This window comes from Glarea lozoyensis, assembly GCF_000409485.1.
Source record: "Glarea lozoyensis ATCC 20868 chromosome Unknown GLAREA17, whole genome shotgun sequence".
Taxonomy (NCBI): domain Eukaryota; kingdom Fungi; phylum Ascomycota; class Leotiomycetes; order Helotiales; family Helotiaceae; genus Glarea; species Glarea lozoyensis.
The window spans coordinates 585,026-596,093 of record NW_007360991.1 but is presented as its reverse complement, the minus strand read 5'-3'; the positions used below and the strand labels follow the sequence as shown (position 1 = coordinate 596,093).

General features: G+C 47.7%; 4 protein-coding genes across 4 annotated transcripts; 1 reads left to right on the top strand and 3 right to left on the bottom strand.

Annotated features, from left to right (window-relative positions):
- Positions 1-416: 416 nt before the first annotated feature.
- GLAREA_12020 (peptidoglycan binding containing protein) lies at positions 417-2,257 on the top strand (the record flags this gene model as incomplete). The annotated part of the gene is made up of 4 exons (XM_008082802.1): positions 417-675; positions 732-812; positions 869-1,282; positions 1,341-2,257. The coding sequence occupies 4 exons, from the start codon at positions 417-419 to the stop codon at positions 2,255-2,257; spliced, it is 1,671 nt and encodes a 556-aa protein (XP_008080993.1).
- A 1,060-nt stretch (positions 2,258-3,317) lies between these two features.
- Positions 3,318-5,711, bottom strand: GLAREA_12019 (Annexin; the record flags this gene model as incomplete). The annotated part of the gene is made up of 2 exons (XM_008082801.1): positions 3,318-3,659; positions 3,720-5,711. The coding sequence occupies 2 exons, from the start codon at positions 5,709-5,711 to the stop codon at positions 3,318-3,320; spliced, it is 2,334 nt and encodes a 777-aa protein (XP_008080992.1).
- A 1,061-nt stretch (positions 5,712-6,772) lies between these two features.
- Positions 6,773-8,958, bottom strand: GLAREA_12018 (E set; the record flags this gene model as incomplete). Its single annotated transcript, XM_008082800.1, has 3 exons — positions 6,773-8,426; positions 8,479-8,739; positions 8,807-8,958. 3 exons carry the CDS (start codon positions 8,956-8,958, stop codon positions 6,773-6,775), a joined length of 2,067 nt encoding a protein of 688 aa, XP_008080991.1.
- Positions 8,959-9,095: 137 nt separating this feature from the next.
- On the bottom strand, positions 9,096-9,713 carry GLAREA_12017 (uncharacterized protein; the record flags this gene model as incomplete). Its single annotated transcript, XM_008082799.1, has 4 exons — positions 9,096-9,161; positions 9,216-9,324; positions 9,372-9,528; positions 9,677-9,713. 4 exons carry the CDS (start codon positions 9,711-9,713, stop codon positions 9,096-9,098), a joined length of 369 nt encoding a protein of 122 aa, XP_008080990.1.
- Between the last annotated feature and the right edge of the window lie 1,355 nt (positions 9,714-11,068).

Here is an 11,068-nt window from a genome sequence, read left to right as displayed (position 1 = left end):
ATATCTTGAACCGTGTCTTGCGCAATAGCCACTCGGAGACCCTTTCCGTACGAGTAAAATTGGTTTCCTATCTCCATAATCATACCTTCAGGATCTCTCTTCGCGCCACTCATACCCTTAAGATGGCTGTGAACGGAAATACCGATGAAAAAGCGCTTTAGGGTTCCTGGGAGATTATCTATCGATATCACATTGAGAAGGTGTCGACTACATTCAGCTTGTCTGTTTTGGACAAGCTGAATGCAGTCGATATGTCGATATTGATTATGGCAACCGAAAAAGCAGCTCAGGAATGAAGTATAAAGAATGTCTCATCGGTTTCAATTCAATTCTGGACTTCTCACTCAAAATCAGTCCTCTTTCTCTCTCGCGCCATTCGTCTTGAGATAATTGAACTCATCAAACCATCTCTCAACATGGCCTCCCCATCTTCCCCCGATCTAGTCGACGCTCCTCTACCCAAACGCATCATCATCTGCTGTGATGGAACCTGGTATGCCGCCGACAAAGGCGACAACAACCTCCCTTCCAACGTCGCGCGCCTGAGTCGAGCTCTGAAGAAAGTCGGAGAAGTAAGTTATGGCCCAGAGAAAGGCCAGAAGCGGGCACAGGTTGTGTATTACCAGTCAGGTGTTGGAACAGGAAAGCTGGGGACACTTGACAAAGTGTGGCAAGGTGAGACTCTTTCCCAACAATCTTGTTGGTGGATCATTGGCTAATGTATTCTCAAGGTGCTTTTGGTGCTGGATTGGATGAGAATGTCTGCGCCGCTTATAACTTTCTTGTTAACAACTATGCGCCTGGCGATGATGGTAAGAATATTCTTTATCCCGTCGTTGCTTTCACTATATTGACAATAACTTCACAGTATTCCTCTTTGGTTTCTCACGCGGCGCTTTCACAGCTCGAGCCGTCGCTGGTCTTGTCTGCCACGCCGGTCTCCTGAAGCCACATTGCATGGAACAGCTCTTCTACAACATGTATACTGCGTACCGTTCCCGCAAACCTGCTCAAAACGGTCGTCCGGCCGAGCACCTGTCCGAAACAGCGTGGGCGAAAGAACTTTACAAATCAGCTTATGAGACAGAAGAGCAAGCTGCAGAGAATGAGAAGCGGCCCACGAACTGGGAGATGTACGCCGCACACTCGGATCAGGACGTACAGATCAAGGTTATCGGAGTCTTCGATACCGTAGGGTCTTTAGGTTTGCCTGATGGAGTGGTAAACTCTTGGTTAGGAACAGGAGAAAAGTACAAATTTCACAACACAAGTTTGGACTCTAGTACGTACTTGCCATTTCCTCCCACTTCCACTCTAAGCTCTACTAACATGAAATAAAGAAATCAAGCACGCATTCCACGCCCTAGCCCTCGATGAACACCGTGGCTCTTTCAGTCCAACGCTGTGGTACATACCTGAGACTGACGATGAAACTCTACTAAAGGAGACTCGTTTGGTGCAATGTTGGTTCCCCGGCTACCACGCCAATATCGGCGGTGGTACGACAGGTGAAGGCAAAGACGACAATGACATTGACGAGATCACATTCGCGTGGATGTGCGATCTCGTAAAACCATACCTAACATTCGACCGCGAAGCCATCAAGCTCATCATCCCATCCAAAACCGACCTCCCACCCGTGCGATTCCACATGGGCAAACGCACCCAAACCGACTCCAAAATCGGCACAAAGAAAGCCGCAGTCAAGAAGATCGTCAAGAAGGTCGAAGTATTAACAGCCAGCTACGCAACCTCAAAACTCGATGACACATACGGTATCTCCTGGAAAGCAGCAGGCGGCGACGTCCGCCGTCAACCCGGCGAAATCAAACCCCTCGGCGACGAAAACAAAGTCGTTAAAGATGTAGAAACGCGCGAATGCATGCACCCCTGCGTCGCCTACCGCGAAGTCTACAGCGGCGGCGCCCATCGCTGTCCCTCTCTCGCTCCGGTCAAAACTGGAGGCTGGCTCTACCCGACCGTCGACACGAAATGGGAGCATCGCAAGGCGAAAGATGGGAACGGGTTTGTGTGGGTGAAACGTGATAATGTGAAGGGCGTGGAGGGGCCGGAGATCACGCAGTATGTGATTCCGAAGTATAATGACGAGGATGGGATTGGGAGTCTGGAGAGGTTACTGGTGCCAGATGAGTATTTGGCGATACTGGATGAGGCGAATGTGGAGATTAAGGGGAATGGGTTGAGGTGTGGACATGAGGTTGGGCATGCGCATGAGGAGGGAGTTGTTTGTTCTTGAGGGGATGAGGATGTATTTTATGTTTTCGTCACTTTGGGAATTCGCTGGGTTCGGAGATTTAGGATAATATAGATTCGACTTAATAACCTTGAGCCCTAGATCTCGCTTGTTCTTGAAATGGTGATTGGGTATTATGCTTCAACAAGTTTCATTACCAAATCGTCAAGGAAGCTTTGTCTTTGGAATATTCTTATTCTTTCAGAACTCGACTTGACAACCTGAATTTTACCCTAGAGGATGTTCCTCATAAACCGAAAACATAACACATTAACACTAGCGGGAGGTAAGAGCACATATAAAGCTCTGGAATATATAAATACATCTGGGATTCATTACGTGCCGAACTCTCTAGTAATTAGATTTAGTAACATACGAATTCCTCGTCACCTTAAGCAATTATCAAACTCTCTCTCTCGACTCCAGAACTTATACACTAAACGGCACTTGTCTACCCACAGAGTTTAGAAAATGATAATTCCATCTTAAGAAGCACACTTACAAAATCTCATAAGAACAAGTATTGACTTAGGTCTACAACCCGTTATCCGTCACAAGTCTATACACGAAATTTCTAAGCAACTAATTCTTAGTTACGTAGATAGGATAAGAGTTAATCGAATTACAATTATAGATAGAAAGTTAGACTATAGTAGCGAGGTTTCTTTTCAGATGTTTACTATATCTTCTCTTTCTTTTAGCGAGCTATATTTACTTTTAAGAAGGAGCTTTCAAGAGATAGGAAGGAGGATTTTCCAAACTAACTCTCGGGAGAGTTATTAGAACTTAGCTAATTAGAGATATTAGTTTAGTACCCTTTCTTGACTAATTTAATATAGTAACTTAAACGCGCAACATTTTACTATAAGTAATCTTGGTTTCCACCACTTAGCTATAAAAACCAAGCTATCCGAATTAATAAGTGAAAAGAGATAGGACTGGTATATATTAATCCAAAAACGTAATTTGTATCCCAACAATCCTGACACACTTCCCCCTTTTACACCCGCCAAATCCGTCATCAAGCGTAACCTCCTCATCAATCACATCAATCACCCCCTGATCAATCATACCTCCTCCCACCCTCCTCCCTCCACTCCTCCCTCGCCACCTCCCTAACCTCATCGCCCATGCGCCTCACACACAACATCTCCAAAAACAGACCCACCTCCCCACGCGTCCCCTCTCTCACCGCCTTCTGCATATCCACGCCATAGCGATTCCGATATTCGCGTTTGACCGCTTCCATGTGCGGACGATCCCAGTGATAGCGTACGAGGCGCGAGATAAGCAGTTCGGAGCGGATGGAGTCTGATTTGGATGCCGAGAGCGCGTGGTGGACGAGCAGAGCGTCGCGGACGGGTTTGTTGATTACGCCGTTGAGGATGTGGGCGAGGAGTTCGCCCTAAAAATACACGTTAGTTAGGCAATTGGAAGGGGGGGAAAGAGAGAGGGGAAGACATACAACCAAATTCCCCGACTTCTTCAACATTTCCCTCGCGAAATTGCTCTTATAACTCTGCTCATACAACTTCAACACCTCCCTGAGATGCGCATCCGACCTTACAACCACAATCCCAATCATCTTACTCTCGCCCCCCTTCTCACTCCTCACCGCATCACGCAGATCATGCACATCGTCCTCTACAAGTCTCCGATCAACGCCATAGCGTCCATCCTCCTGCCTTTTCTCATCCAGCACCATCAACACCGCTTTCTTGAACTTATCTTCCTTAAGTTCCGTCTTCATGCATTTGATCAAACTATCACTATACTTCTTATCCGCAAACCCATCTTTGATCTCGCGGATCTCGCGATTCGTACGGCCCATCAGCGATTCAATAAGTAACTCCCTCCGCGATTTCTCGCCCTGATACCAGAAATTCGACCAGTAAGCCTCGCTCTCCCAACGACCTAGCGCAACGGCATAACATGCTTTCATAAGCGCCGGATCCTCGCCTTTGAGACGGAGCTTGATGTGTTTAGCAATATTCACGCCTTTCTTGTCCGAGCCCGTTTTGACGATGCGTTTGTATTCGACGCGCAGATCGAGGACTTGTTCGTGAGTGAGGCCCGGGAGGATGTCGATGAGGGGACGGGTGTCGGGGGCGTGTTTGTCGCCTTTGAGAGCGCGGGCGAGGATGGAGGCTTCTTCTTCGGGGTCGTGGAAGCGTGCTGTTCGTCGTCCTTTTTTGCCGCCACGGCGTTCATCGTCGGAGGATCCTGGGGAAAGAGGGCCTAGATCGTCGAGATCGTTGGGAGCGTGGGAGGCCATGACCAGGGGAGAGGGCATTGGTGAGATGGATTGATAGGTGCCGTGGTAGGCTTCGAGGAGGGGAGATCCGGGAGCGTTGGCGAGACTCATGCTTGCTCCTCCGTGGTGACCGGTAGAGACAGATAAACTGTGCATTCTTGGAGCCAATCCAGCCATAGGATTAGGAGATGGATCTCGTCGTCGCGAGGTAGGATCCACTGTCACGATATGGTTCTTCGACGTCCTCGCCGAATCACCAGTATAACTCCCATGTCGCTCATGATGACGATCACTATCCCTATCGTCCCTCCTCTCATCTCTCCTATCCTTTTTATCCCTCCTATCCCTATCATCTCTCTCATCCCTCCTATCTTTCTTCTCCTCCCTCCTTTCCCTCCCCTTCTTCTCATCCCCATACCTCTCATCCCTCCCATAATACCCCGCTGGCGGACTAACCGGCCTCGCATTATACGTCGTCTCCTGTTTCTTCGAATACGTAATATCGCCCTGATGCTGCTGATACTCCCACTTCTTCGGCTCCGCATAACTCTGTAATGCTTGGGGGCCCGGCGGACTTCCATAAGCAAGCGCATCTTCATACTTGCTCTTCCCATGTTTCTCATGCCCATGAGCGATCTGAATACCTCCACTGAGACTATGCTGGCCGGTCGCGATATTAAACGCCGCGCCTCTCCCAGCATCTTGATATTGAGACGGTCCATGCTCATGATCTTTATAACTATATTTCGGATCCTCATGATCTTTATACGTATACTTCGGTTCCTCAACATCATACCCCCTCCCAGCCTCCCTCCCATACTCCTTTTTCTCATAACTGCTCTCCTTGTAATACTCCTTCTCCCTCCCTTTCCCCGCATACTTCACATCTCTCACATCTCTATCCTTGTCCTCATCGCGATCATCGAAGCCGCCGGGCATAGCAGGCATATCGAATCGCGCGCCCTCATCTCTGTATCCTCCCGGGACACCATATTTGTCTGAAGGCGCACCATATCGATCACCTCTCGGCTCCGCCGTCACGATCGCAGCATTACTGCGCTCGTCATACCCACGATCACGAGGGTCTTCGTAGCGGGATGATGGAGGAGAGGGCATACGCTGGCGCGAGCGAGAACGTTCGTCCCGTCGGCCGGGGGATTTGGAGCGGGCTCGTGTGCGGGAGTCTCGAGGGTCGAGAGACATCTTTCGTGACTGGTATTCTTTGGTTCGAGTACAAGATCTCCAAACTCCTCGATTCAGCTCTTTCACAATCCAAACACTGCAACACAATCGACTCTCACAACTTTCTTGCTTTCCGCGTTCCAGTCAACGAAACTGCAGAATCGCTTGAACAGATCAAGAGGACACAAGATCAATAATAAGAGAAGGAAGAGAAAACCCTTCCTCAAGCTGAAAGTAATTGAAACAAAAAGAAAACCAGCGCCAACCCAAACCCTCACCTCCCACCACTCCACTCCAACCCCTCAGCAGCGCCAAAGCGGGGCCCACCTCGACATTGGGGGCCGTACATGTACATCGCCGTCTCATCTCAGCTTACATCTATTGTACGTGAAAGTCTGTTTAAGTATAAACATAAACATATTTTCTTTACGTCTGTATACATATTTGTTCTATTTATCCATTCGATTTTTCAATCCTTTTACACCTCCAACTGCCCATATATTTGGTACAAGTTACTCTTGTTTTCACACACACAACCAACCCCTCCACTCCAGCCATGACTAGACACTAAAATAGCATCCCGGCCCGGGTATCATTCCCCAAACCAGGCGTTCCCGGTTCCGCTAAAGACGCCAATTCTGACATCCGCTTCAGCCCTGTAAAGCACGACAACTCAACAAGAAATTCATTCGCGTGCCACATCACGTTTGCATTTATATACTGTACTGTTAATATTTGAAGAGTATATCGTGCACTCCCCAATTACTCGACTATATCACTATGGAAGTAAAAGCAACCCTCTCGGCTCTACTCCCCTACGAGTACCCGCATCTGGAACAGCACCTTAGCACTAATCTGTAACTACGCACATCAACAGCTGGCACAACACCCTAATATGCACAAAAATATAACAAGACATCACACATATGCAATCCTGCATGCAAAACTCAATCCTCAACGACCCGTCACGTTCAATGGCTTTCATTCGTAGCTGACTATAAATCTACAATCAGACCGAGCCGCGCGCATAATCATTCATTGGCCCACGTAGCCTGATATTAAATTAAAAAAGTACCACCAACTCAAGAAACTTGAACAAATTGCCCCATTCCTGGCACACCATCCACCAAACAATACACAACATATGGTCCAGGTGGCGCAACCTTGGTATTTGGAGGTGCTGTCACCGTCAACGTCTGCGCTGTCTGACCTTGAACCCAGCCAGCGGTGTCCAACTCAAGCATTCGGTGACCCATGTGAACGGAATGAGTAACAAAACCACCATGGTACAACATGACCTTGACAGTCTTTGCATTTGCAGGAGCTGTCAGAGTAATCTTGAATTGACCACCAGTCTTGACGTCCAAAGTCGAGAGGACAATATTCGTTGGTCGCTTGTTGGCATTGTCACCTTGTAGATAAGGTGGAGTATATTTCTCGACTCGGAAGTCGGTGACATATGGATCCTTAGCATCTGGGGCCAACTTTGGCATTTCCACCGGGTTGGAGCCAGTGACCAAAACGCATCCATCAAGTGTCATCAGTGCGACAGAGTGATACAGACGGGGAACGGTGGATGATGCGGCAGTAGTGAATCTTTTACCAAGTGGTTGACTTGGATCATAGAGAAGTGCCTCTAGAGTTGGGTTTTGCATAAGTCCAAATCCTTGTGCGCCTCGGTTTCCACCATTGAGGAAGAGAACGGTACCGTCGGCGAGCAGAGTACCCTCGACCATACCTCTACCTTCTGGCATCGACTCCATTTCCCATTTTGGGTTGTCGCTCAGAGGTTGAATACGACCACAACTTGGATCGGTAGGAGATGTGATATCTTGATAGGCACCTCCGCCACAAATAATGATATCTGGTGCCCAATTGTTCTTGCTTGACAATGGCATCATAACGCTACCACCTGTGTTTGGGTAGGTGCGATATTCTCCTGGAAGATCTGGCAGTGCCTTGACGATAGTGTTGCTTCCGACGTTGAAAACTTGAGCGGACTTGGAAACGAAGACGAACAAGTTACCATCATTCAGAAGGTGGACGAAAGGATACATGTAGTATGGCTGGTTCTTGACGAGAATATCCATAGGAATATTCTTTCCTTGAGTCACTGCTTGCGGACTGAGAATTTCGTAAGTTGGGTTGTTGTTCGCCAAAACTGTAGGATCGAGACCGTTCAAGCTACCGGATGCAACAAAGACAGTTCCGTCAGGCATAGTTTGTGCTGTTGCATACCAGCGAGCACTGGCAAGCTTGTTTCCAGGCTCACTCCATCCTTGTCCATCAGGAGCTTTGTTTGAAGACGATCGACCAAGATATCGAATGGCGTCAAAACCATCGCCGATGTTTGGATCTAACCATGTCAATGGCGCGTTGCCTCCAACCGAGATGACTCGACCATCAGCAAGGAAAGTTCCACCCGAACAGAAGGCGTTGGTAAGATAGGTAAGAGGAACGACAGCGTGTGTGACAGGATCGTATTCCGAAGACATTGCGTAATAACCGTTCGCAGTCTTGAGCTGAGTGTAGTTCTCCAACTTATCCAGGAACATCACCTTTCCGTTTGGCATGAGTGCGGCGTGCATTGCAGGAACACCAGATTGTCCGACAATTTCGAAAGAGCCGCCATTTGGTGCCAGAGGTGCTGGACTTGGGCCAGGCGCAGCAACTGCGGGAGCATTTAGACAGTTACCAGATTGGCAACCACCGCCACAATGAGCACTTGTTGAACCACTATAACATATCAGTATAATATATAGAAAGAAATCGAGAGTAGTCATCGTACCAGAATCCATACGCAGAGCAGCAGTTTCCGTTTGGCCAGTTTCCACAAACCTCATTGTTGTTGGTGGTACCACAAGTGCCATCTGTAGTCACCTTCGCTGTCGCAGTAGCTTGAGGGGGTATAGACGAAGTAGCAGGGCCAATTACTGGCTCGGCTGCTGAAGTGGTGGTGCCTGATGGAGTGCTGTCTGGTGGAGTTGCAATGCATCCATTCTGGCATCCGCTTGAAGCTTGACAGTGTGTTGGAGTAGTACCGCAATATCTAGAATATCCAGTCAGCTCAAAACCTCTCACAAACCATCATGGCATAGATAGAATATATATTTGACATGCCCGTAAGAAGAACAGCAACCTCCATAGCCGCCATTGGGGTCGCAAGTAGCGCCACCAAAGTCTTTTCCGCATCTTCCATCGGGTCGAGGTGTTGTTGATGATGTTGCAACTGGAGGAGGAGCCGAGGTAGGAGTCGCAGAACAACCATTTTGGCATCCATTTGCAACTAAGCAATGATCGGTTGTGACACCACAGTAACTTTGTTAAGAATAAGTAACTGTTATATGGCAGATATATATAGTGATTGAAGATTAAATCGAACAGAGAGAAAATGAAAGTCATCACCTACCCATACATGGAGCAGCATCCACCGTATGCACCCTTGGGATCACAGGTAGCACCGCCAAAGTCCTGTAATTGAGTCAGCCTCGAATGAGAACGTGTGTCCAGATGTTGTGAACTCACTTTTCCACATCTTCCATCATCTCGTACCGCACGAAGCTGAACTGTGGGAATTTGATCTGAGAGAGAACCGAAGGATGATGGATATTTGATCTCCTCGACAGCTACACATCTTCGATCTGTTAGCAAAAGACAATGGATCTAGATCGGTTCACGTACACTCCATCATCCGTACAATCTTGGCCGTTGAGACAACCATGGTACATTTGAGTGCTGGTGGTGTTGCAGCTTAACGGGGCGTAATTAAAGATTATGTTTGCCGAAGCAGCGGCGAGAAAGCCGAATGAAGTGATAGTAGTCTTCATTTTGGCTGATTCTGAATTGAGATGTCAGCGATTAGATCGAGTTGAAGATGATAAAAGAGAGAAGTTCAGCATGGAAAGCTGAAGACCTGTGCAGGATAAACAGATCTTGTGACTGTAAACACTGGAAGTATGGCTGGCACACCAGCATTGTTGCCATACTATTGTCTGGGCGACCAACACGGCTCGTGAAAACCATGCTGTACTTTGTAGATTCGTCACAACTCAAACGAGCGAAGTGACAGAATATCCAAGTTACAACTACTTGAGCCCAACAAAGCCGAGAGTCGAAGCACCAAAGAAACCAGAAAGAATCAACTCACCAAAGTAATATTATTAGGTAATTATACATGCAGTATCAAAACTGTCTGTCGTAGGTAGAAGTCGTGTATCTCAAGGAAATTTGTGATCTAGGGAATTCGTAAAAAGAGCTATGCAAAGAACAATAAAGGCCTGGCATTCAAAGAGTTTGGTAACGACCGGACGAGCACAAGATCTTAAGCTCTTCGAATCTTGCACATAATAATGTTGGGCTGGGAGCGTCTTAGGAAGTGGTTGGAGGTGGGAAAAAGCAAGCAAAAGGAAACAGGTACAAGTGAAGAGGCAGGGCAAGTCAAAGTGATAGCTTTTTTGGGCCCCACGAGGGAAGTTGCCAGCCACCATGTCGATGCTGGAACGGCAGTCGCGATACTGTACCCACTGAGTCAAATCGGCAGCTGTATCCGATTACATGGTCCAATGATTTTTCTTCTTGACAAGTCAAAAATTCTAAATCCGGAGATTTTTGGCTGGGATTCAAGCTTTCTGGAGCCTTTTTCATTTCGGTCGTGTCGTGCAGAATGGAGAACGAGTGTCATAGCGACCGAACAAACACGCCCCCTTATTGGTACGCCAGAGAAAGGGGGTCTGGTGAAGGGTCCATGGTTGAGAAGGATTGCTGCATGTGGGTAGATCAGAGCGCGCAATTGTGCGACTTGATGCTGATGAATACGAGAGAGAAGTTGACTGCATGAGATTGCGGTTTCGATTTTATTCTACTTCGTACGACTAAGATGTTGGCTGCATATCATGTCAGACTAACTGTTCATTGATGTCACACTTGTGGCCCTATCATTGACCGCAAAATCTACTTGGTAACCCGAAATTTGATTAATATTTCGGCACGTAGATGTTGTGATCCTTCACGATTCGAATTGCCCGCCGCTCTTTTTGACGCTTCACCCAGCACCAGCCGATCAGTCGTACCAACCATCTTATTGTTTGCCAATAACTATTGACAGCTGTCACAGCAACGGCTTTCCTGCATCTCTCGGTGGCCGAAGTCTCAGTCTAATTCAGACGATTGGTGATCAGCCACTAGATCGCTTAAGTTAGGAGGTAGAACCTGGTTGGATATCTCGTATTCATGCATGGCTGCTTGACACGAGGACGAGCAAAGCTTAATTTATCCTCGGTGTCCAGCATTTAATATCGAAGTCGCTGAGAAGCTTCCAACCACCTGTGGGGTTTGGCCGAGTACGGTTCTGGTGTCAATGCGAAGGCTAGAAATGTTCG